Source organism: Gossypium raimondii, chromosome 2, assembly GCF_025698545.1.
Source record: "Gossypium raimondii isolate GPD5lz chromosome 2, ASM2569854v1, whole genome shotgun sequence".
Lineage (NCBI taxonomy): Eukaryota > Viridiplantae > Streptophyta > Magnoliopsida > Malvales > Malvaceae > Gossypium > Gossypium raimondii.
Window position 1 is genome coordinate 9,723,961 of NC_068566.1, and position 27,857 is coordinate 9,751,817.

Sequence of the window (27,857 nt, forward strand, 5' to 3'; positions counted from 1 at the left end):
AGGTAGGTTGCTACTTATCACTTAATGGAGAAAATATTAAGTTGATTTTATTTTATTAAAAATTAAAATAAATTATCTTTTTTTTAAAATGAGATATTCAAATTACCATATGTATCTTTTATCCAAAACTCTCCAAAATAAAATAAAATAAAATATTATATTAATAAGATTAAATTTAAAAAATGAATAATCTTTTAAAATCAATCCTTCCTTTTACTAAACAACATAATTATATTCAATAATTATATTTAGTAATTTATCAAACAATTTTCTAATATAAATTCAACACTTATAAAATTTAGCAATAAAAATTCAGTACTTAATTTTTCAGTACTTAAATTTTAGTTTATCAAACACACCTTTAGTTAATATTTTAATTTTTTATAGATATATTTGTAATTTTTATAAAATAATTCTTTTTACAAATTCATAATTTAATTTGTTTTATGTGGGCCTTGCAAGAATGAAAATGATAATACAAAAAGAAGTGGATGGCCCGTTTGAATTTGGATATTGAAGAGACTGACTAAGATCTAGAAATACGGCTCAGCCCACTCAAAATCAAGAGAAATATTTTTGTTTGACATTTATACCCCTGAGGCGTTTCCCGCCAAAACTGAAAGGAAAGAACCCCTGGACTGGAAACTGGAATGTAGAAACTGGCTCACAAAAAATACCCATAAACCCTAAAAACGGCATAAAAATTCCTCTAAAATCTATCAAAACGATCGAAATCAAAATCAATGGCTCCTTCGTTAAATGACGATTCGCCTCCTTCAACCATTGACGAAGCCTTCACCGAAAATAATCTCCAGGTTCCTTTCCCTGTGATTGTTTTTTTTTTAAATAAAAAAATGTTTTTGTTTCATTTCCAAAAAAAATTAATCACACTTTATACGTTTTTCTGCTTGGTTCTCAGAAAAATTCTTCGTTGTAAATTTATTTTAAAAAAATGCATGTCATATGGTTCATGGTTAAAGTACTTATTTAGTTAACTTTGAAGATGTTGAGGTTTTGAATAGATTTTTATTCATTATATTTCCCCAAAAAAACATGGCAGCCGTTTGTTGTTCTTCAAAAAGGATCATCTCGGAAATCAGATAGAAAATCATCAGGAACTGGAAGAACAAGGAGAACCGATTTGTCTTCAGCATCACCAAAGAATTCTGCGAATATCGAAGACGAAAAGGAAGATGAAAACATGAACTTGAGAATGGAAGCCTTTGAATTTGTTTGGTCAAAAATTGAATCAACCATTAAAGTAGGTAAAAATCCTAGTTTATTTATTCCTTACGCTTTTACTTTTCCCTTTTAAAAATTGTATAGCTTTGCAGGATGTTTTGAGAGATATTAATATGAACGTGTTTAGCGAGATACAAACTTGGGTGCATCAATCTTTTGACACAATCAGATCACTTGGGACTCCCGAGTTTCCTGAAGCTACTCAATCATTCCCTATTATAACTGATGCTAATTCTAAAAGGCTATTTACTGGGCTTGTTCTTACCAGTAAGTTTTATGCTTCCTACTTTAGTTTAATGTTTGGTTGGAGTTGTTGCCCTTACCTTGTTTAACTGAAATTCTTTGGTCTATCTCGTTGGGTGCATGATGCATGCTATAAATATATCGTTTACAAAAGCTATTCTTTATGGTGTATGATGGTTGACAGAGAATATGGAGTTTGTTGATGATCTACTGACTTTTGAAGAACTTGGGAAACACTTGAAATATCAAGGATGCCATGTTGCTAACCTTTCCTCACTTGACTTTACTGCCAAAAATGGGGTTGGTGGTTGCCTAAGAAGTTTATTAAGACAGTTTTTAATGTCTTCTTTGGATGTAAGTACTGGTAACAGCTCTCTTTGACTGTTGAACGATAATTTACTTGCAGTTTGTAACTTGAGCTTGTTCCTTATTTCCCTTTTTGTTTGAGCAGCCAGCTGACATATCAATCTTAGCATCATGGTACAGAGAAGAAAACTGCAATAATCCAGTGGTTGTGATTATTGATGACATCGAGCGTTGTTGTGGGTCTGTCTTGTCTGATTTCATCCTTATGTTAAGGTATTATAGCACATCCTCTCATTCTTTTTCAACCTGAAAGTCCTAAACTATCTGTTTATCATTTACTTATCCACTCAGATTCTCCTTGCTCTGGATCAGTCGTATGATACTGCATTATGTTTTTTTTTAATGAAACCAGACTTTTCCTTGTTCTCAATGCTTTTGACACTAGGTTTAAATTCACTTTACTATTCATCTCCTAGTATAAGTGTTGCTTGCTGTTAGTTTTTGGATTCAGAGCCTTTTATCTAATATCAAGTTATTTTCTTGCTTTTATATCCAAATACATGCCTAACACCTGTCTTTATTATTTGCTCTTATATCCAAACGCAGTTTCTATTTTTTTTTTCTTTTGGAAGTGAAAAGTACCCATGGTAACAAACAAATCACACTCACCTAATAATCTGTATTGCACTTGCCTTTTTGTTTCTGTCAGTGAATGGGTTATCAAGATTCCTGTTATTCTAATAATGGGGGTTGCAACAACGCTTGATGCCCCAAGAAATATACTTCCTTCAAATGCTTTACGGTGCTTGTGTCCCTTTGAGTTCACCTTGGGAACCCCAGCTGAGAGAATGGATGCAGTTGTTGAGGCTGTTCTTGTGAAGCCTTGTTCTGGGTTTATCATTGGCCACAAGGTAGCAGTTTTTATGAGAAACTACTTTGTAAGCCAGGATGGAACTCTAACATCTTTTATTAGAGCTTTAAAGGTTTGTAACTCCATTTTGGCATAAATAAGGAGTTTATTCTTGGTTTTGCAGTGTTGCTGCTAACTTCTTGTGACTTTGAACATAATTGCATTCTTGCTGAAATTCTGTTTTATGGAGGTGTTTCAGATAGCATGCACTCAACATTTCTACACAGAGCCCCTGAGTGTCATTTTGCTTGAATTTGCTTCTGAAGAAGATAACTTGGTTAGTATCTTAGTATATTCTCTGACAAGGCCTTGTGCTTTTTCAATAATAGTGCATTCTTAATTCTTGATTTTTCTGTAATTTATCAGAAGGAATTTTTTATCCTTGTTCTTTATTGTCTTTATGAATAAGCATTTGCTCTAGCGATCATATTTTCACATTACCAGGTTCTTTGGCTTTTATATTCTTTAAGGATTTGAAGTACATATTGTTTTTTTCAAGTGATTCTAATTCAGTCTACAAATTAAGCATTAATGGCATGTAGTTACAGTTTGTTGCTACCTTTATTATTGTATGATTCCGACATATAGAAAAAATTGTCATACATTGTTTAACTGATAAGTATTTTTGCTCTACTTTCTGGTTTAAAAGTCTCTTTGTTTTAACATTCTTTACAAAAAAACTCTGAATCAAAGGCTTTATTGATTTTTTATTTTGTGTTGTAGGTTTTAGAAATTGAGCGGTATGGATTATCACCAGAAGTAATATGGAAGCATGTTTTTGAACTTCCATCATGTCAGAGGTATTTCAAATACCAACAATGTTACTTTTGTTGCATTTTTTGTTTATGTAAATATTTTTGAATAGGAAGTAATTATGTGATGAGTTTCCAAATCTGCAAGCAGAGTTAGACTGAACAAGCCGACTAGCGAAAGCTTGGCTCATGCTTTTTCTGAATTGAAGAGATTACAAAATCAGTGGAGAGCAGTGGTTTTGGTGAGACTTAGTCTTTTCCTTTGCTTTGATGTTCTGACATGAACTGTGACATTTTAAGGAAGGCTTTTCAGTTTAATTTTTTTTTTCAAATTGTAACCAGAAAATCTTTTGTTTTGCCATTCAACATCGTCTAGCATTGCTTGCAAAGCAATTGGACTTCAGCTGATGATACAGTGTTACACTGTTAGTTTGGACATGGTTTGTCAATTTATTATTATTTAATCTAACTAGAAGAAGGTTAAAACAAAGTCTATTTGATCTTAACCAAGACTGTTGGCCATATCAGAGATGTGAAAATCTGGCATTAGGTTGAGGCATTTGGCTTATTATACTGAAGGTTAGGCTAAGTACTTGCTTTGCTAGCCTTTTTCCTTATTTCCACCTATAAAAAAGAGCTTAATTTTGGTTTGAATTGCTGCCCTTTTTTTAGAAACATGCTTCAGCTTATGATTCCACTCTGTTCTTCATTTTAAAATTTTTACTGGCTTAATCCTTTGATATGGTTACTGAGTCATCATTCAACTAATTTTCGTTTTCTTTCCTGACATATAATACATTGTAGTGCCTATATGTAACTGGGAAGGGTGAAAAAGTCAGACTGCTAGATTTATTCTGTGAGGCGATTGATCCTGAATCATACAACCAAGGAGAATTTGATACTAACATGAAAGCAGAGAAAGATCCTGTTTTATCTTCTAGTCGAATTAAGGGACATGTTATCTGTAAGGCAGTTCGTTTGGTGAGGTATGTTTCAAATTCTCATAATGCTTTTCAGTTGCAGTTGCCCTTGCATGTACTACTATAGGTTTTCTACGGGTAACATAGCTAAAAATGTTTCTCAATGCTCACTTAAGTTTGGTTGTGGTTTCTACCACCTAAAACTGTGACTAGTTCCCTACAAATTTTAACCTCATTTTTATTCTTCCTTTCTTTTTTCTAACATATCAGTTCAATTTAATGAGTATCCTTCATGCTCTGGTATGAGAAACAGCGGTATTTTTCTTAAATAATTTTTGTATCCTAATCCACGGCTTCTTCTGACTTCTTTCTGGTGAACCTAAAATTACTCATCATTTAAGTTTTATAAAATCTTTTCAGTTATTTTATATATGCTTACACTATAAATATGCTTAATAAGATTGGGTAAATAACTAAACTTTGAAAACTGGAAAACATGGCTTCCCTCTGTAGTTAAGAAGTTGGAAACCGATTAATAACAAAATTCCATTACTACAAAAAAAGGAAAATAAGAGACTTAAAATTTAGTCATTTCCCTTATTTTGTTGATCATTTGTAATGTAAACATGGTGATGGAAAATGGAAACATTTTAAAACTAAACAGATTCCTTGCTTTTGATGATGCGGTATTTGTTTTTGCATTTCATTTATTCACTGTACTGAAGTTTAAGTTCAATTAGGGATCTTTCCACCGCACAGCTTGGAAACTTGCTTAAGATATGGGAAAACCTTACTGTTGGCATTCCTGAGGTATGATACTGCATGAAGCATCATCCATGCAGATGATGACTATATCTCTATAATTTGATACTTTCCTAGAAGAGTAGGTATCCTTCATATGCCTGCTTATAGGGAAATACTAACATGATTTCTTTCTAAAGAAAAAGAACGATTTATAAATTGGTAATGCTTATACTAGTGGCATAGCTATATCGTAATCGAAATTGTTTGTTGGCTCTGTTAGCCATAGATTTCTGTTTTATAACTGTCTCCATATTGATTATCCTGATAATAAAGTATTATTTATTCTTTTTAACTATCACCCGTTGAAGTTTAAGGGGCTTGGCTTGTCTCTTCCAATCTTTTGCATGAAGCAGCTGCTTATCAATTAAAACACTATCAATTTAATTATTAAATTTACATCCAAATTAAGTTATGTGTTTTCTTATCATTTATGTATGGTTATAATTCTTATGTACAATCTATACTGATTGGTGAATAACTTTTAGATAAATTTCTTGTTCTTAGCACGCCTAGAAAGGGAGAAGTAGGGGATGGATAAACCCCCCATGCAACTTAGGATTTTGACTTGTTAGGGTCATGGAAGATATTCAGTCATGATTGCAATAAGTGTTATGGTACATGAACTAGAAACTAAAGGAGAAGAAAATTTTATAAAGTATGGCATCAAGTTTCCAAGTGCATGCACCTAAGGTAGAATTTTATCCCATTATCCTAAAGAATGGTTCCAAGGTTGTTGGACTTTGTATCCTTTTTTGATTGCTTGTCACTGATGTCAAAGCATAACATACAAATGTGTAGACCCCTAGATGTTAGCATTTGAAGATTTATACTTTATACTGTGATCAGAATGTATATAATTTTTTTTTTTACATGTATGGGAATGTCCGACTAACATTATATGACTCAGAAAAGAATAATGGACCATAACCAAGCCATCTCCTGAAAGTGTAACAATTAGGAGGATACACCATTACTTGTAGTGGCTGAAGCTTAAATGCATAGTCTTGATCAAAATCATTTTCCTGCTAACTATTTCATTTTCCTGCTTATGGAGGGTTCCAAATAGGCCTGGAAATGAGTGCAGGCCATCTTTGCTGGATCTTTTTCTGTTCTTGATCTTGCATTTTTGTTGGCCCCTACTTTTATTAATGGGAGGGAATTAACGATCCCAGGGTATTCTAATCACAAGGTGGAAAAATATAAAATTCACTTTATATTGGGGCATTATTTAAAATATATTGTTGTTTGACTCATGGTTTCATGAGCAGTGCAAATGCCCGTTCAAAGTGTCATGAGTGTGGAGTACTTTTCCTAGAAGTTAAAAGGGAAAAAAAGAAAATGGATAACTCTTTTATCTATTAATAATATTTAGACAGTAATAATACTGTAAAGATCTTGTTATAGCTACCTTTAGGGAAGCAAAACAGCTGGTTGTTTTCTACTTCTATTACAAATTCTCAAATGGATACTACCATGAAGATGATTTTGGTATGAGCTGCTAGTTAAAGGATCAATTTCAACTGGAAGTTTTGTTTTCTAGCTGTGTATGGAGGTTCTTTTTGGGCGAAGGGGGGTGGGGGTTAATCGGTCTTCTGGTTACTTTTATCCTTATGTTATTTGATCTTTATTTTTTGCATAATTGCTATAACTTTCCCTTCTACCTGACATCTCACATGACATTAAGTTACTTTTGTTCTTGTTATAGATAAATGGCAAGGTGAAGGAGTTACTGTCTTTACTGAATGTGGAGGATGGAAAGAGCTCAAAGAAAGATTTGACTGTAACACCCAGGTAACTACTGTTACCTTTTCAACTGCTTCAGAAAATGAATAATACCTGTGTATTTGGAAAAGAAATTATCATTTTATATAGTAAACTTGGGATTGAAATTTCTTTTGCACTTATGAATGTATGTATACCACCTTGAGGATTAGTTTTTGATATCTTTGACTTTTTTTATCATAATTAGACTTGAAGATTAATCATCCTTACCTGAAACCATATGGGTTCTTGTTAGAAAGACTTTACAATGTTTCATACGGTAAAATATTTTCTAGACTATAATCACATTTTAGCTTGGATTATATTAGTAATTTAATACTAAGCTTTTATTACTTTTAATATTTTCAGATGAAGACTTTTGCTGCACGTTCAGTTCCTAGTTTTGTTTGGTTAATATTTAATGTTCTCTCCTAATAAAGAAAAAGACCATAACAATCTTTACCAACTTCTCTGTTAATATTCTTGCAAGGAGTGAAAATTCTCTTCTTAGCTTCAGTAGTTGTAAACTTGTAATACCTTTTTATTTCAGAATTGACTGTTGTTACTAGTTGCCATTCTTTTCCTAATTTCTTACTGGTTCATTTTCACTGATTTATATGGCAGGAGACACACATCTCGAATCCAATTGAATATTGAGAAGGACTCAAAATCATTAAGTGATAAGGCTGCTAACCTTATAGAGGGTATGGTTAGGTAGGGACACCCATTTCATTCCTCTATCCACTATACTTGATGGAATTGATACAGTTCTATATGCATGTGATTTGATCAGCAGTTGGATGCAGCCACCTTATTGGTATTTACATTATCATGTATTATAGATATTTTATGTAGTTCTTACTTAGGGCATGTACTCTCTGTTTTAGAATTCTGGCTATTTATTTGCATTTTAGATAAAACCGGTTATATAGCCTGGGAATGTTGGTACTGTGTGGTGGAAACAATTTTCTTTTCTTGCTATATCTGTCTCTCCCACAAGTCTTGTTCACTTTATACCCTGTTTCTAAATTACTGACTTGTAATTTTTGTGACAGGGATTATATGCATCCCACTGAGTGCATACCTTTTCACGAAATTTTCTGTTTTAAAGATGCTGACAAGCTTCGACTGGTAAGCACTGAGGTTTAATTCGCATGATTTCAATATGTTGAAGCAACCTTTTCTAAAACATCAAAGAATGCTGGTTAACACAAATTCACGGCTGGTGTAAAATTGATATTTAATTTGTTATTACTTATGTTTGTTACCCATCTTCTTTTGGAATCAGAATACAGTTGTCGTCTACAAAAGTGGGCTCATTATAGTTTTATGTCTACGGTTGGTGAAAATTAGGAATATAACCTTGTTTGGCGTGTTTGATTGAAGCTTGAATTCGTTACACAGATCATTAGGGGAAAGTAACATAGTGGAAAAAGCTGGATTTCCCATACTTGATGTAATTCTTATGAAATGAATCAGACTTCCAACGTAACTAGAACTTTGCTAGGTTAACTGTGTTGTAACAGAAATTGTTTGTGTTTACATATGTTGTATGCGTGCGTGTAAATGAATCCCATGAGGAAAAGTACAAAACAGTTAGCTAGTTATTGCTTTTTCTAGGAAACAACCATTTTAGGCCAATTTTCCCATCTTTCTGTTACCATTTATTTTCTTATAAAGGTAAAGGCCTGGTAAAACCAGTCCATTAGAGTTCAAACCAAAGAGAAAGTACACTTGAGGCTAAAATTTACATGCTTGGTGATCCATTCCAACTGGTCTTAACTTATTAGGTTGAGTTATTTAATTTTAAAGAAAATTCAACTGCTTTAGCATAATTACTTGCATGCATAAATAGAAACAGGAGAAAGAAACTTGTCACTATCACCATGGGTTTGACTTGTCACCTCTGGATATTCCTGAAGTATATGGTTGAGATCGAATACAAAGTAATTTGTTTTACTTCTGAAATGTTATGCAATTCTCAACTTCATGTTAATTAGAGCCAAGTTCCTACTGTTGAACTCTTAGACCTTGTAACCTGATTATGCATCTTAATTAATTTGAGAGAAGTCTACAATCAATAATATTTTTGCATGATGATGAATATGAAATATAGATACTTTCTCATATGTCCTAGCTACTGTAATTTTGGCTTAGTTTTACTCATTTCGACAAAACTTCTCTTGGAAGAAGTGTGAATTGACCAAATGGTGCTTTCTCCGTGTTGTCTAATTCTGTCTTTATCTGGTGCAAACTTAATTAATATCCTACTATTACCTGTTGGGATGTTTGAATTTAAAAAATTGCCTAATAAATTGTGGTGATAACTTTGCCTTCAATAGTGGTGTATGGAAATCTCATAATGCACAAATGCTGCTACTGACTTTTAAATATATATATATGTAGAATGTAGAGTATTTCTGATAAGTTCTAAAACTTCTGCAGGAACCTAGTGATTCTGGAGTTCTGTTTCTTTGATTCATCAAAATTTCTCAAAGTACAAACTAGCCTTTATTGTCTACATGAAAATAGGAGCGCTATTACACGCTGATGGAAATTGTTCATGTTTATGTTGTGGGCTTGCATCTTTTTTACAGTTTTAAAAGAGTAAATGACAATAAATGAACGTTACCTTTGATTGTTTAGTTCAAAAAGCCTTCTTGTACATCCCAATAAATCATACCAGTATAGGAACTTTTTTTTGGGCAGACAGGATAGGAATTTTTATAAGCAATATCTATAGCATCACAATTTCTCATTTTTCTTGTCCCTGTTTTTTGTAAGGTTACTTTCATCCCACTTTATTAGTTCTTGGGATTTAAATTTTAGTGTTTCTAAAGTTCTATATTTTGATTTTGTTTTAGGCTCTAATTGGGGACCCTAGAAGAAGGATTCAAGTTGATCTTCTTGAATTCCAGAAACTCCTCTGCTGTAGGTGCTGTACCAGCAGCAGCAATGCCCTATTACCATCCATGCATGATACGTCCATTATGTAAGTACTTTTTGCTTTTTCAGTTATTGAAGAGAATGATCGTATAACTTTAATGGTAACCAGTCTATTTGAAATCATACTTATGATCCCCAGATTGTTAATGGATAGCATCTCATGTTCTACCCAATTATATTATTTGAGTTAGACTAACGTTTGAATGGATTGGATTTAGTTTTTATCCTTTTGGTTCTTCTGCCCATTCATTTAAGACTAGATTGGTGATCTGTTCATTTTATCAATAAAGCATCCTTTTTCAGTAATGAACAAGGTTGCTGGATCTTTTGTCCTTTTCTCTTGGTTCTTCTAATGTTGTAGTTGATGGTTGTTTAAGCATTTCAGACATCAATGAATTTACAGATTTTTCTTTATTGTCTCCCTAATGAAGTGATGAGTGATATATTTTAAATTCTCAGCAGCCTTTATAAAAAAAATAGTTTTCTGCTTGTTCCTGCTCACTGCTGCTGTTAATAATTCCCCTCCTTCCCTTTTTGGTTTCAAGTTCTCAATGAGAAATTGGACATACTATAATATCAATTGCTTCAGCTTTATGGTCTCTGATAGGTACAGGAATAAAATATAAAGGCTTTTTATTTTCTTTTTTCCTTCCTCTCAGAGAATTTAATACTTAATTTGATCCAAACCGTGAAAGGGTGCTTATGTCAGTGTGGTCACATCTTTAGCACTTTGTTTTAGATATATTGGTGTGTCCTTTCCAGTTTAGCACTAAAGTTGTGTTATTTTCTTCTTAATGAACACAACATGCAGGACTATTACAGTATGTTTTAGCTTCGTATGGTGCTTGTTATGATTTATGAGCTAAAGGATTGAAGAGATACATTTTCTTCCCCCACTTTTTCCAGACTTGTCCGCTTTTAGTATATATGCAGTTTTTCTCATTCTTATTAAGACGTAGAATGCCTTCGTTGAAACTTTTGTTTTGCCATCATGTGGTTTTAGGTATAAACTTGCTCAGGAGCATGGTGATCTTATCAATCTCCACGACTGGTATCAATCATTCAAATCAATAGTTCTCTGCCCAAATAGTAAAAGGAAACCAAGGCAGTCCCCATTACCAAAGAAAAGGAAAGGCATAAAAGAAGCAGAAAGCCAGAGTGAAGCTTCTATACAGTATCCTTTGCTGTACCATTCTTCTATATTTATTTTCAGTAAGTTGATCTAGTATATTTCCTTTGCCATGCATTGCAGCTGGTTGAGAGATGCAGAGTTGCACTGTTGACTGATAAAAAAATTGCATTCAGTCATATTTAGGGTATGTTTGATTGAATGGGGAAGTGGAAGGATGGAAAGAGTAGAGTGGAAAGATGGAAAAGTAATAAATTTTAAGCATGCGTGGTAAGAGGGAAAAGGAAGAAGAAAATATGAAAGATGACTATTTTTAATGCATAAATATTTCTAAATTGGCATTATAAGAGAGAAAATTAGATAGATATAAACTAAGTGTGCATTTTTTTTTTTGGAAATTTCATTTTTTAATATCTTTTTCCAACTTTACTAAGCAATGGAAAGAAAATTATTTTTCTTTCCATTTTCAATCTTTCCTACCAAGCTCACCAATGAAGAGATAAATAATGTTTCCTTTCTATTTTTCCTCTTTTTTCATCTTTCCAATTTTCTTTCCACCTTATCAAGGAAAGATTGAAAATGGAAAGAAAAATAATTTTCTTTCCATCCATTGCTTAGTAAAGTTGAAAAAGGATACTAAAGAAAATGAAAATTCCCATTGTCACAATTCTTTTATAGTTAATGCATTCATTTTACTTTTTAGTAAAACTTCCCATAATTTTATCATCTTTGGTTCTCATGATCTCATCCATCTTTTATCTTTTATCTGTTTTCCTGTTTGCTTATGATATCCAAAATCTTTGTTTTGTTTTTATAAGGGGTAGGGGTAGTGATTGTCTAGAGATTGAATCCAGGAGTGGTGTCAATTGAGACTTGAACACAAGTCTTTTGCCACTCCACTTGAGGTTCAGTTGACTATTTATTTTTAAACTATCCATGTTTGACACATGCAAATATGGGTATGGAGATATGATTTTCTAGATATATGAAGAAAACTCGGAAAAACTGTGTCTGAAACTTTTCTCTTGGGTAAACATAGCTAGAAATCATAGACAGGCTCAGCTCAAGCTTCTTTCCTGAAAATAGTGGCCAGTTTGCTCTTACTATACATTACTTTGCTGCTAGTGTATGAACTCTTGGACTGCAAAATCATGTTATTTTACTTTTCAACTTACGATTCCTATCCTGCGTATAGCCTGCCTTCACCGACCATAGCCTCCCTGTTTCTAGTTCTGTTTACCAGCTGTAGTTTAAGATTTCTAACAAGTTAAAGAAACGATTTGAGAATCCTTGACCATTCTTGCTATAGAGCACGGTTTTGCAGGGCAGTTACTGAGCTCCAAATTACAGGGCTTCTTCGAATGCCCAGTAAAAGACGACCAGATTTTGCTCAAAGGGTGGCCTTCGGGCTCTAAGATTCATACATCAATATATGTAGGTAAGTTTTTGCTTGGAATTGTTTCTTTAGAAATATATATATAAACTGTTGGTTTTTGGTTAAAATGCAAATTGATCTGTGATTCTTTTGCAACAATGCAGTTATTTGGGTACTTGTGGTATTGCCAAGTGGCCCATCCAATATGCGGCACTGCCAAAAGGAAGTTGAAAGTTTTAATCATTGAAGGAACTAGATTCGATAAGTTTGTCTACCCATTTTCTTTCATGGAAGGTGAATACTTAAATATTAAAAGATAAAATTTATATTAATATATTTATACAAGTGAATTTAAGATTTTCTAGACAACAAGGGTTGAACTGGGGTTTCACTAAATTATTAGTGAGGTGGCAAAATAAATTTGAACTTGAAAGTTTGCTTGAAAAGATTTAATCTTAAATGAAAAAACAACCTTAAATCTTAAAAAAAAAAACCCTGAACTTGAGCTTAATTTAAACCCAAACTAAAATTTATTGCTTGAAATAAAATGATCAAACTCTAACTAAAGTTTTTTTCTAAGATAAAATTTTAGTTATCAGTTTTATTCTTAGTTTCTTTTAATACGACAATTTTCATATATTCATGATGGTACTAGACCCATATTTAATTTCAATTTTCTAATACAAATTTCTAAATCTTATTATAAAAATTATATTAGTTGATCAATGGTCATTGCTCTTTTTTAATATAAAATAAAAAGAGAAAAAAGAAAATAAACTATGGCCAACTATACGGTAGCCTATGCGCAGCAGCCTTGTTATTCGAGAAACTTGTTGCTACACCTTCGTGTGATGATAGCTCCGATCAAACTGAAAATGTAGTTGTTGTTGAAGCCTTTGGATGTCTGCTACGAGTGGTTCTAGTTTCCTACTTACAGTTACCTTATCCAGTAAAATAGCCTGCCATTTCTTGTTCAAATTCCTGGAAACACATGACAAATTCATTAAAGGATAGAATGTAGAGGTAGTACTGATCTGCAGTGCAGTTTAGTATCTGTGTCCATTCTAATGTGCGGTAGATTATTATTTGGTTCCCGCCATTTTCATGAGCTATAGCAGCAGCACCTGTTAGACCCGAAGTCCTATTGGTGTACATAGAAAGAACCACTTATTATTTCCACAAGACTTGACATCGTTAATTATTGGGACTGTGTGCTCCGGTAGCTTAGATCCCGAAGGAAGGGGGCGATCTTGGTCTTTGAAAGCGCTGATATATACGTTGGGCATAGCACTTGGCTTTAAACATCGTTCGACTAGGATTTGGTTCCTCCGCAGAAAATAGCATCGCATTTCCAGATTGCCCGTAAGGTTACTACTATATTTATGTATATCCACCTATTTTGGTCACTATGCGTGTTAATATTCTTAATTTCCCAACTCAAACCCGTTTGTCATCGTGCAACTACCAAACCACACACCTTGCAAAAGAACAGTTCCTAATGAAATGATTGATAACTCTTCTAGAGTTATCTTCAGTATTTTTAGACTAATAATTCATGTAAATTTTAAGTGGTTGATAACAAATTTTGAAATTTTTATTATAATTCTATTATGTTGAATGATATTAAGATAAATTTGTTATTTTGATAATTTTATATGCTAAACACATGAATTTCACAGTTTTGAAGATAGTTGGTGTACCGAAAGAAAAGACAGTCTTGAAGTTCACCTATTAATGCTCAATGTGATAGCATTTCTACACCATATGCCATGCAGAATTGGGCTGATATATAGTCATCCTTGGATTTCCCGAATAAGTTTATTGGATTTTGGCAACTCTCTTGACTCGACTTTAAAATTGGGTTAACAAAAATGAACAGCTTGTTAAGGAGGAAAGAACCCAAACCATCCACTAAGGAGGAAGAGGCTCAATTGTCAATAGAGGTGTCCAAAACCATCATCAAAAGACTTGGTAAACATGAGAAATCAACATGAATCAAGCAACTCATGTTTACCAAGTCTTTTGATGAGAATTGAGCACATTAAGAGCGAAGCAAAAGGAAGGAGGAAAGAAATTACAAGTTGTGCTACGGAGAAACACCAAATTTGTCTTCTAGTTTCTTTCCCCTTAATCTTTTTATTTTGTTATGAATTGATGAACATGATTGCCAATTATTTTTCTGCTTTTAATTTAATTAAAATGACTTAATTTTGTTGATGTTAGATTGATTGCATTCTTTTAGCTTAGATTGTTATTATTCTGTTAATGACGTTATTTGCTTTGGTTGCTTATTCATTCAAATAAAAATATGAATATGCTACTCATGCATTATGAATGTAGGGTAGCTATTGAATTAATTATTTAATCCAAACAAGATTGTAATTAATTACAATAATATTTGAATGGTGCATGTTTGATCACTTAAGGATTAAATTAGTAATAATATTAAACAATATTGTTACCTTGCATAACCCTTGTATGATGCATGCTTATGGAATTGTAAAATTGCTTGAACATAGAAGTATGCTAGAGGAATTTAATACTTAAATAAGTATGACTTCATAATTTATTCATATTTGATTAATAAATAGTCGAATTGTCATGGTTTTCTTCCTTAACTTCATTAACATTATTTTAATAATTCTAAGTTAAAAAGACAATTAATCTAACTCTTTCATGTCATAGTAATTAAAATTTGTGAATTGCTACGTATTATTTTGTGTTTACATTTTATTTAATTTTAGCATACTTAGTAATTTATTTAGGTTAATTAGTCAATTAAAATTACTGTTAATTATTTTTACTCACCAACTTGTCAAGTGATAAATTTTGTAATATTTACCTAAACAGTTCTTGTGAAGACAATATTTTTTACTTACTACTTTATTATTTATTGACAACTATGTACACTTACACATCATTTGAATATTTCGTAACAATGATTTACCAAACACAACGTATTCCTCTCGTCTAATAAATTAATGTCCCAAAGCTAGATAATGATGGAATAACTTACAAAGAAAAACCATGATTTTGAAAGGAATATCGAGTTGATGGAGTATGTGCATGAAGACAGCAACAGCTCACCCCTGTGAGACTCCCAAACAAGCTTGGGATAAGCTAAAGGAGGAGTTGATGGAGTATGTGAATGAAGACACTCCATAGCAGGAGGGAGTATGTGCAAGAAGAAACAGGACTGTAATGAACAAAGAAACAAGGCAAGATGTGTTTGAAGGCAAGTTGTCAACCAAGGTTGTGAAGGAGGAGAAGACTCCATTTGATGAACAAATCTTTTGCACAAAAGACTGGGATAGTCAACTGTGTAGGTCAGATTTGGTAGAGAATGAAGCCAAGGTTGAAAATGAATTGCTTGAGCAGAGTTAGCTTGAAACAAAGCATCTAAGGACTGCCAAGTTAAAAAAATTTGATGAATGATTGGTATTTGCAGCATGGAGTCCAAGGAGGAGTGTTAAAAATTGGCCAACCATGCTGCTGTTATATTTTTGGTTAAGTGCATGAGCTTGTAGACATGTCAAGAAGACGTATGCTTGCCGTAATGACAAGGTTGTTTAGTTACTTTGTTAAGCTACTTAGTTGAAAATGAACTAAGTTGGTATTGTTTTGATGTTTTTAGGTGCTGATTGACATAACCAGCTTGTGTGCAAGTTAAATTTTACTTGTTTCAAAGTATGATTAGTGGTAGTAGGTAGTATTTGGTGATGTATTTGACTATAAATGTATTGTTTTTTTCTAGTTGAATGAATGAGCAAAATGAGTTATCAGCCATAAGCTCCCTTGCCGTACATTTGTGAGCAAGTAAAAATATTTCTTGCATCTTGCTTCATTGTTCTGTGCTCTTTGTTTTCTTCCTTTGCTCCTCCTCATCCCCAACATCTTCAAACAAGGGTTAATGAACCGATGATAACTCAATTCTCGAACATAAGCTTGATCAGAGTGTAATGCCAAGGAGATAGAGACAAGTTCCACTCGATTTTAAATATTCCATGCTATTATTCTTACTTTATCGTAAAAATTATGAAGAGAATTATGTTTATATCTGGTAAAGATGTATGAATTAACTATTTTAGTTAATAATATTTTATGTGATCTAACGAAATTAATGAATGAAGGATTTATATACAGAAAATTATCATTTTAAGCAAATAATCTTTTTTTTAGGGATATACTTAAAACATAGAAGATTAATAATATGGAGGGAAACAACTAACGTATATAATTATTATTAATTATATTTGGGTACATTTTTTAAGCATAATTTTGGAACTTTTGGTAGGGCTATAAATGAACATAATGTTTGATGAACAGTTCATGAACAGTTTGGTTTTTGTCATGTTCGTTTATTAAGCTAAATAAACGAACATGAACAAGATTTTGAGACTCGTTTAGTAAACAAATTGAATATAAACAAAACTTATTCAGTTCATTTATGTTCATGAACAAACTCTTTTATGTTCGTTTTACAGATCATTTAAAGCTTGTTTATTGCTCCATCAATATATATTAATAACATTATTATGGTTTCTATGCTTTTTTTATCTATAATATAATTATTTATATTTATATTTGACTATTTTATATCTAAAATATATATACAACAGTTAATATTTATAAATATGATTATTTATTGTTTGTTTGTTTGTTTATTATTTATAAGCATTATTCGTGAATATGTTCAATTATATGTTCATGAACATATTCGAGAACTTTAAACGAATGGACATGAAAACACATTATTTTAAATAAATGAACACAAACAAAATTTTGAAATTCTTAACGAACACAAATTAAACATGAACAAATTTAAAATAAATAAATGAACATGAAAAGAATTCATTTATCCAAGCTTGATTCATTTACAATCTACTTTTAGGGTTGTATTTTCCATTAAGATGCATAATGTTTATAGTAATGATAATAAAAATCGTATGTTAAATTGTTGATTCCTTAACGAATTTACGTGGAGCACCAAATTGTGATTGTAGACCACAAGAGAATCAAATGTGTTTTATCACAAACTCCAATCTGAAAAGGAAAGATTTCTTAGTGAATCAAAACCAATATATATATATATATAACATTAATAATTTTAGAAAGAAAGGTACATTAATTAAGAGTAGGATGCATAGCATAGTTAGCTTTATTAGTCATAAAAACGAAAAACATAAAATACATAGCATAATCATTAAAAGAGTATGAAGTTCCCCTAGTCCTACATGAACTAAAGTTACTACCCTTCTTTGCAAGTGCATCAAATGCACCTTTTTCCCTCACGCAAGATATGCAACAACCAATTATGCGAAAATGTCTTCAAAATAATCCTACAATCATCAACTAATGGGTCAAGCATAATTTTATTCGCAGAGGTACTCCTGCTCAGACTAATAATTGAAGTAGAATCAACTTCAATAATTAAGTGAGAGACGTTGAGGTCCTTAGCAATCTCGCAGTGCCCAAATCTCCGTAAACATATTAGTTCTATACCCTATATATTGGTGGGAACTAGCCACCCATTTGCGTTCATAGTCTCGGATCAAAACATCCATTCCTACCAAACCTAAACTTTCCAATGAAGATATGTCACGGTATAGTTTATCCCAAATCGGATGTTGCCATTTAGCTTAAAGTATTCAGTTGCAGAGGCCAACAACGTAGAAATAATGACATGCATAATTAATGGTGTCTTAAAAACAGCTACATTTCTAGCAAGCTAAATATTTCTAATAAATTGATGCAAAAAGATTGTTAGATTTAGTGTTATAAGTGTAGTATATTTATTTTGTATAAAAACAAATTGATTTAATAAAATATCCATTAATTACATTAATGGTCTTTGTATATTGTCCTCGATGTTTTTGCACGCAAAGCAAAATTAAAGCAAATATTAACTCACAGTTATCCAACATTTAACTAATACTAAGCGGTATTACCTGGTCGAATCGTAATACGAAAAAACAATTTGTATTAGTAGATAAACCTAAATATGTCCTTAGTCTAATTGGAAATAAGCAAATCGATTCAAAGACTAATATGTCATCGATTATGTCCAATTGAGGAGATGTTTTATTTTGAGCATCAGAGCAAATGATTCGTAGAAGATAGAGACATAGATGTGGGTGACTAGACTGATAGTACATCGGAAAAGACCCAAGTAGAATAGATCCTAGATCCAATTTTGGATTTATTCACTTCTAATGTTCATAGTGTGACATACATTAATCCTGAGTGGATGATGAACTATGTATGTGTGACTCGTATACTTTGATGTAAGTAAAAGCTTGAGTTCAAATAGATAAGGAACCGAAAGCTAGAGCGTTGGATATATAACTTTTACAGTATGTAACATCATCCACAATACTGGAATTCATAGACCAACTAATGGGTAAATGATATCCTCTCTTCGACATTACATGATAGATGAAAAGTAAATGTGACCATGGATCGTTTGTCTTTGTGATAAATGACTTAAATACTATTTTATAGTAATAGACTTTTTCATGAAGGAAGATGTAATGGTTACCATGGGATAAAATAGGATCATATTGGGAGAAAGAATTTATCCCAAAAGATTAAGGATATCTTATAAAGATAACACACTTATGAAAAGATCATTGAACAAGCACTTATTAAGTTGCTTTCATAATGGTATGTAATTAAGAGGAGTTCAATCACGATACTATAATAGAATGACTTCATAACTAAATATGTTTATAATTAATAGGCGAAAAGTCGAAACTTAATTATAAATTATTTGAGCTCTAATTATATATGTACAATCGATCCCTCCATTAGCTCGTTGAAACTAGAAATGGGTGGCAAGTAGAACCAAATGAACATAAATGAATGGAAATGATGAAGTTAGAGAAATGGGTCGCATTCACAAATGAATGTGTCTTCTCACTAGGTATAGAAAAGGCTTGAAAATTAATTTAAGGTTTTTAGAATATTATTTAATTAATTATAATTAAATAATTGAAGTTCAAAAATAGAATTAAATTATTTAGTAATTATGAATCTGTTGAATAAGAAAATTAAATATATTTCCTCATAGATTATTTTACGGTAAAGTTGTCATGACTTTAATGAAATTAGAATTGGGTTGAGAAAATATTTAATTGGAAATTAATTTAGTGAAATTAATTAATTAATATTTATTTTAGAAACAAAAATTAAGTATTGGTTGAATTAAATTATAAAGTCTTTGGGTCAAAAACCTAACTCTCTCTTAGTTGGACTAGGGGAGTGTTTTCTATTTAAATAATATTATTTGTTTAAACATTATTCAACAAGGATTCTTCTATCTCTCCCTATCGATAGATGACACTGGTTGACCTGAAAAATACACATCTTGAGTATCTAGTTATCGTTTTTTTGCCAGAAAGTAGTAGGACTTTATTAATTAAGAATATATTCTATTTTCCAGGAATCTCGATCCTTACCGATTTCTATAAAGAGAATTACTTTCTACTGAAAGTAATAAAATTGTTTCGTGTTCTATGTTTGGTTCGTGTTGCTTGAGCCCACACTCAACGCAATTTGTGGTACGAGGATAGCGGAAAAATCCTTTGGTTAAAAGCTAAGATTGACTCGAATTTGTCTCGCACAAAGTACATGTACTTTTCAGTAAAATTTTATAACTATAAATGTCACAAATCAATTCAATTTTTTAAAAAAAATTTAAACTTCCTCTATAATTGAAAAGTGTTTTCTTAACTGGATTTTTCCAACAAAGGTAGCATAGAGGAAGAAGTGGTAGACAGTGAGGATGGTTCACCCTGTTTAGGTAGAAAGTTCTACTGTTTAGGTGGTTGAATAAGGTAAAAAAGGGAGGAGATCTTAGGGAAGAAGATGACTCGAATGGAATTTGGAGCAAGAGTTGATGAACATGCCTAACCCTCATGGTTGAAAGAGGTACTTATATGAGTTTGACCTCCTTTGCCATGTATAGCCCCCAAATAGGCTCATTGGTCCTTTCCATGATCCATTTTTAAATGAGTAATGTGATATGACATAGGTCGTAGGGAATGTAGGTGACCTACCATGTAACACTTAAATTTCTAATAACCCAAAATTATGAATAATTAAGGGACTAAATTGAAAGAGACAGCAAGTTGGTGGCCTATATTGGGAGAAATGGGAAAGCTGGAAACTGAATTGGACATAATTGAGAACTAAACCTGGTTTGGTTAGAATGGAACTAGTAGGTTTCTTAGTAGGAGACATAATAATTAGCAATCGACGATTCTCCTAAGGTTGGTGATAGCGCGCGAAGGGCTATAAATAGCTGAGAGATGGATCCTAGGGATGATTTTCTTTCTGAATCTATTTTAGTTTCTCTTATTCTTCATCTTCTTTAGTAGCTTGAAGAAGGAGGAGCCATGGAAGGTTTTGCATGGAGCAATGTCACACCCTAAAACCCAGGTTAGTAGAATCAAGTAATTTAATAGTGGGCTCGAGTGAGATATTGGGTTTAGTGTCATAGGAATTAGAAATTAATAAAATAAAAATAAGATAAATAATTACTTAGGTAATAATAAAAAAATGGGTTAATAAAAATATATTAGTGAGGATTAAATTGGAACAGTAGTTAAATTAAAGGTCTAATGTGTAAATTAAGAGATTTAATTAGGACAGGAGCTATTAGAACAAGGGAGGACATAGGAGGGGGCTTAGGGGGTAAATAGCCCAAAATTTAAAATTTGGTTGACTATATAAGACCACCGACCGTCCCTTCCCTCCACACTTTCAACCATTTCAAAAAGTTTGTTAGATTTGAAAATTAAGAGTTTTCTCTCCAATTCTTTTCATCATCTTGGTTTTCTTAGCATCCAAACATCTTTTTTTTCCTTCTCAATTTTAATAGAAATCCACTCTTTCTTCTTCAATCTTTCATCAACACTTAACTTGTTTTTGTTCAAATTAATTCAAGTTCGTGAAAATATTCAAATTAAAGGTAAAAATTCTAATTTCTTATGGTTTAAACACTTATCATGAGATTTTAAATCGAGTTCTTCTTGATCTAGATAAGGAATCATAAGATCCAATGTTCGTAAATCTTGAGTTTGATAAAAATGGTGAATCTTGTAATAAAGAGCTAATTGATGATTTTAAAATGGTTTTCAATTCATTTTGACATAAAAAAAGGTTTATAAACTTGATTTAACAAAGCTTTAAAGAAATTGCATGAATCAAATGATTTTTCCTCTTCAGATTGAAAACGAAAGTGATTTTTTTTTAAAAGCATTAAATAGAGAAATTTTGTAAAAATAATGGCCTAGATCTGTAATTAGGCATGAGCTATGAGGTTAGTAAGTAAAAATTAGGAATTAAATCAAGTTAGAGAGAGAGAGATAATTAAGCAGATTAGATTATGCGAGGTAAGCTTGCCAAATTCATGTGAGTGGTGAACTAGTTTAATGCTAGGATTGTGACTTTATTTAGAATGATTAAATAATCTGTGTGTGTTTTGTGTTGTTGTGTGAAACCAAAGGTAATGGTGGAGCCTCATCGAGTGGGGATAAGGGCAAGCAAAAGGTGGTGTGACTTCGGCAATTAGTTGCGAACCATGGGTGAGTGCTTTTATATATCACACTTAAACATGAGTTCGCGTGACTTGGAAAGCCAGGTAGGTATGCGAACCCTCTTATTTAATGCACTAGCCATGTTAAATTTTCATCCAAGCCTTGTTGTATCTTTATGCAAACCCTGGTAACAAGTGTACGAGCTATGGTTTGTCGTGCGAACCTATATATATAAGTATTGAAATATTGTACAAACCTTAAATAAATGAGCGAGCCTACATATATGTGCAAACTATATGAAATGTGAGAACTACATGATACGTGTGAACCCATATACTACATGCGAGCCTTTTTGTTATATGCGAACCTTAAATGTAAGTGAGCATGATATTGTGTTATGCGAACCTGATGTTATTGCCAACCTATATGTACATTGCGAGCCCTACAAAAATACGAGCTCTACCAAATGTGAATTGTGCTATTATACAAACTATTATGTGTGAGCTCTAAAGTATTGCGAGCCTTAGTTTATTTGTGCAATATTGATGTGATAAAAATGATATGTTGGCATTGTAAATGCTTGAAACCATTGTATTTCATTGGCATGCCATAGGATTGTGAGTACTCACCCTTTTTACTGTGTGTTAGGGCATTATGACCAGAAGATAGCGTTGGAGAGATAAGGGACTGTCGAGCATAGCTCTATCCACCGTAGATAGCGTGCAATGTTTTGGAGAGTGTGAACACTTGTGCTACACTTATCAAGAGATAGTGTAAGACTCTTTGTGTCGTTTGGAGTGGTTTGGAGATCCATTTATCTAATGAGTACAAAATATGTTTATGTTTCACATTCACAAAATTGCCAACATATCACCATATTATGTATAAATATTGTATATTATGTGAATTGTTGAAGCATGTTTAATTGCTAGCATGTTTGAAGTGTTTGTAGTGTTATATGCCTGAGCAGTCACTAAGTTTCAATAAGCTCACACACTCTTTACATATACCTTGTAGATAAGTAGTTAACAAGACTTGTATTGAAGTGTGGCAACTCAGTGATCCATCTCAAGGAAAATCCTTCTAAGTATGTGATGTGTTTGCAAACCCTAAAACAGAAGGCAATGTGGCACTGTTCTACGAGATTAAAAATAGACTTAGATTATTTTAAATAAACTTTTATGGGTTATAAATGGACATTACATACTATTTATTTTTGGATTTTGGACTTTATATTTGCTTGGTTGAGTGCATGCTTGATTGGATTTTATGCATGTTGAACAATTTTAAATCGTTGAGCTAACGAACTTATATAGGTTAAGGAGAACTTCAGGAATTAAGGTACACCCTTGTACCACCTGTATGTTTAAATGCATGTTTAGATTAAAATAACAACTTAAATGCATGAAACAAATATAATAGCATGTTGAATAAAAACTTGTGAGCCAGCGTTGCATGTTGCAAGCTAGGGGTCGCAAGGGGAATAAGACCTCACCATAGATCAGTGTTTACCATCAGGGGTGAGTTCACCAATTTAAAGGGGGTTAGCTAAGGCTAGTGTTCACCAAAAATCATTTGTTCGCCAAGGTAGGTTAGCACGCTAAATTACATAGGTTTGCTAGGATAGTAAGTTCGCCAAATTGGGAAGGCTCACCAAGTCGGTAGGTTCGGGAGAATGGTTTGCGAGTGTGCTATCCACGTAGATTGTTTGTAGTTTCTAAAGGAGAAGAGAGTGACTAATTCGTCAATGACAAGGGTTCGTGAAATAGAGGAGGTCGCAGGGTAGTATGCGAATCAGGGTGTTTGCAAGGCCAGTTGCGAGCTAGGTGTTACGAGTAGGTCGCGAACTAGAGCTCGCTAGGCATCTTCGAGCTACTTGTAGTTTCTTGATAGGTGTTCGCCGTAAGGTGGGTTTGCAGGGACTTAAAAATGAATTTTTTTTGCTTGTCTTTTTTAATGGTGTGTTTAGAAAGACATGTATATGGTATTATTTTTAAGATAATTTATGTTACAAATATGTGGTGTGTATGGTTGGTTTGTGTGTTTCGTGATATTTAATGGGAAGTTATTTCAGTGGTTAATGTGACGTTTAAAATTTGGTTTGGACCGTCTCAGTCGAGTTTGGGGCACCACAAGCAGATTTTATGAAGAGTAAGCTGGAAAAGTAGTGAAACCCACAAACTGGTAAGATTCTTAACCCTTTTGGGTGTGTAAAAGTTAAGGAAATGAATCTATGAATCTTCAAATTTTTCTTAAGGGTTTTGCATGCTTATTAAAGTATAAAATTTTAAGATGAAATTCATGTTTAACCAACATGTTATTGGTTGTAAGTTACTGCCAAGAGAATGGAGGCTCTAACGTTAGAAGAAAGGATAAGTTGTAGGAACAATAAGGATTCAGGTGAGTTTCAAACTCCGAATCTATTATTATGGTTTACATTGTTAAACATGCCATGGATCCATAAACATGAATCATGATGATATAAGCATGCATTGCATGATTGTGGGAAACCTCAAAGGGTTAGATGAAGTTTAGTATGGGAATGAAGAGATAACCCATTAGTTACCTCATTTGGCGAACCTCTGAGCCTTGCGGAGGGAATACTACAGTGTTCGAGCATCGAGGTTAGGTGGTGCTATGGAGGTAATGGGAGGAGGATTTGAGAAATGAAACAATGGAATGCTATTTACTGTGATTGCAGTATTGAATGGTCCTTCAGGGAAACACTGTAATGAGGTATATGGCATAAGACTATGGATGAAAGACGCCATGACAGTCTAGCATGTGGTATGTATCGTAAGACCATGGATGAAAGATGGCATGGCAGCATGGTACAAGGTATAAGGTAATCAGTGTAAGACCATAGATGAAAGACGCTATAGCAGCCACGTATGATGAGTAAGACTATGGATGAAAAACGTTATGGCATCATGAGGTAACATAACATGATGGAAAAATGATATAATACCATGGATGAAAGACTTCATGGCATCCACAGAGGTGAAGTTTGCCAGAACTGTAAACACAGAACAGAGATGGTTTGCCGGGACAGTAAACACGAGATAGAGTTAGTCCGTTGGGATAATAAAAATGGGTGAAGTCCGTTAGGACAAGGGAAATGGGATGAGAAGAGCTTAAGACCATAGCTCAGCTATGGAAGACAATAGAGTTCGCGAGGACTTTAAGAGCAAGGCGTGTTACCAATACACCAAGCATGGGAAACCGCACAGGTAGAAGAAGAATTAAAAGAAAATGTAAGTATGGTAAGCAGATCATGAGGAATCTGTCAACAATGGTAAGGATAGAGATGGAAACCGATGAGGCATAGGTGAAGACCCAACACAAATTAGAGAAAGATAGGTCATGCAGGAGCTGACCTAAGTATGGAAAAGTCTAGTGTGGGTACATCACAGAAAGGATAGCTTCAAAGAAAAGAAACGAGCAGGTGAGATAATAGGCTCGCATAGTCATATGAACGAAAACCTATTCGTCCAAAAGAATAGATAAACCTTCACATATGAGACAAGTGGGCTCCCAAGTAATGGATGAAATGAAAATGGGTTCACCAGAGTAGCGAGGCCTGATGAAGGTCAACATAACAAGAAAGTATCAACGAGTCTTTTGAGACTAAGTTTTGGTTAGAAAGAGCCTGCCAAGGACTAGTACGAACAAGGTTACCATGGATGGTATGTCCTAAGAATACTTGGGTAGATAGTGTAAAAGGATACAAAAAAGGGGTTCATAAAGGGAAGCCAGCGAACAACCAAGTCAGGTAAAAGTCTATGAATACACCAAGTGGGGGAAATTGAAATGATAAAAGTATAAGAAGAAAGGCTAGGTTCGCTGTTAGGGAGAGGTAATTGGTATTCGGTTGAGTGGAAGGATCGGCCAGAAGAAGGTCAAGTAATGGGCCGAGTAACACATAGGATCGGGTGTAGTTTGCCGCTCAGATAGAGAACATTTACCTGTAGTGAGCAGGGAGTTACTTTATGTTCATTTTACAATTGTTACCTCATACGATAGGATTAATTTATGATTTCGTGTAGGAACTCACTAAGTTCATTCAAACTTACAAAGTTGATTGGTGTTTGCAAGACTTGTGAGGATGATCGAGGTCTTCGAGTAGGTACCAAGTAAAATAAAACGATGAGATCGGGGATCGTGAGAAGTTAGAGTCATACACATAGGAAAGGGGTATCATTGAAGGCTTCGCCTTAAGAAGGATCATGGTGTTACCAAACGATCTCCTCAGAGATTGCACAATGAAACAATTAGCCTTGATAAGTGTTATAAAGGCCCATTGTATACAAACAATATGATTAGGGTTAGAAGTTTAAGAGATTCAGTGACTTAAGGCCTTAATTGTAACAATTATATTATTTTTAATTTAATTACCATATAGTTTTACTTTAGTCTGCTCACTAACAGTTACATCAGCAAAAATTAAGTATAGGTCAAATTGTGATGCTCCAAACCCAGATCCAAATGACGGGTCTAGCGTGGGGTGTTACATGCCACAAATTATAGTAGTAGTTTAGGTACTTTTCAACACTTAACGAGCTTGTTTTCTTTCCATTTTAATATCTTTTTATAGCATTTTTAGTTTTCTTAGCTTAGAGTTAAATTATTGCAAAATAATCATTTTTACGCAATATTTCGAGTTAATTGACATATGGCACCAATACCAGCCTCAAGGTGGTTTTACTAAGCTTCATTGAGTGTGCAGGACACCTATTTTTAGGCCCAAAAGCATCAAGAATGACAGTCGAGTTCCAACACAAGCTTCTAGGGTTGCAGCACAACCGAGCCAATTCCGAAAAAAACATTTGAAGTTGTATGTCACAACACAGGTCTAATGGAGGGATAAATTAATCAAGGGTGTTTCTATTCATACAATCCATATTTAATGTGATTAAGGCTTGTATTTAGCCTAAATTGGGCTGCTAACTTTGCCTATAAATCATTAAGCATAGGTCAAGCTTAGGGAGCTTTTGCCAAGCCGTTTTAGGATTTTAGTTTAGTAGTTTAGGATTTTAAATTAGTTATATTTTATTTTAAAAACAACTTTATTTCTTGTTCTTCGACTTGGATTCGGTTTGAGTCCAAGTCTTTGTTATTTACTATTTTCATAATTTTTCTTTATGTTTCTCTTACAAACAATGATATCTCAACAACTGTTAAAGGATTTCGTGGATTCGAGCACATCCAGATTCTCAAATTGACCAATTTCTCTCTTTCTCTCTTTTAATTTAATTTTTTGTCTTGCTTGGTTAATTTAATTAAGGAAGATGGTCATTGAATCGATGAGTGGCTAAGTCCTTTAAGGAGTTTAACGAGCGGATGTGGGAGTGATTAACAGATGAATGACGGTTTCCCATACGAATTAGTTGGTATAAATTAAGTATGCTTAAACCCTAAGATTGACGACATTAGGAAGTAATCTAGGATAAATGAGTCGGAAGATAATTTTACCAAGCAAATCGTAATTTATCCCGGTCAAGAAAGTGAGGTTGGAAGATAAGTATGTATTGGTCAATTAATTAATTAGTAGAGACTAGAAGGTAATATTGGTTAGTTAATAACTAATTCATTAAAACAAACTTGAGTTCAGATTTTATTCATTGATTTATTTCTTCCTAGTTATTTTATTTTATTACATAATATTAATTTTAATATTCTTGTTTATCGTAATATGATTTTTGGTGATTATTTTTTAGACTTATTATTGTAGAAATAATTTTAAATTTAATCCAACCTCCCTTGAATATGATCTTCGAAATACTTACCGGTGCTTCGTTGTAACACAAAACTATATTACAATTTGACATGTCTATTTGCAAATACCGCACTTCAATTATATATATATTATTTGCATGAATTTTACTTTAAACGTTCGCACGTCTAGAGGCAATCAATAGGTGACAAGTAAT

General features: G+C 33.0%; 1 protein-coding gene across 2 annotated transcripts; it reads left to right on the plus strand.

Moving 5' to 3' along the window:
* Window positions 1–647: 647 nt before the first annotated feature.
* On the plus strand, window positions 648–12,760 carry LOC105787985 (origin of replication complex subunit 3). Of its 2 annotated transcripts, none has more exons than XM_012614636.2 (18): window positions 648–815; window positions 1,061–1,261; window positions 1,335–1,509; window positions 1,670–1,839; window positions 1,937–2,064; window positions 2,501–2,774; window positions 2,901–2,978; window positions 3,425–3,501; window positions 3,605–3,695; window positions 4,258–4,439; window positions 5,114–5,183; window positions 6,883–6,968; window positions 7,563–7,652; window positions 7,994–8,069; window positions 9,803–9,930; window positions 10,888–11,058; window positions 12,323–12,451; window positions 12,553–12,760. In XM_012614636.2, the coding sequence occupies exons 1-17, from the start codon at window positions 744–746 to the stop codon at window positions 12,426–12,428; spliced, it is 2,175 nt and encodes a 724-aa protein (XP_012470090.1). In that variant the 5' UTR covers window positions 648–743; the 3' UTR covers window positions 12,429–12,451; window positions 12,553–12,760. The 2 variants fall into 2 exon arrangements, with proteins under 2 accessions (XP_012470090.1, XP_052481675.1); XM_052625715.1 differs by having other exon boundaries at window positions 12,323–12,447.
* Window positions 12,761–27,857: the final 15,097 nt, after the last annotated feature.

Coding starts and splice junctions, on each gene's coding strand:
- LOC105787985 (XM_012614636.2), top strand. CDS start 744: ATGGCTCCTTCGTTAAATGACGATTCGCCTCCTTCAACCATTGACGAA. Junction 816..1,060: donor TCACCGAAAATAATCTCCAG/GTTCCTTTCCCT, acceptor AAAACATGGCAG/CCGTTTGTTGTTCTTCAAAA. Junction 6,969..7,562: donor GATTTGACTGTAACACCCAG/GTAACTACTGTT, acceptor TTTATATGGCAG/GAGACACACATCTCGAATCC.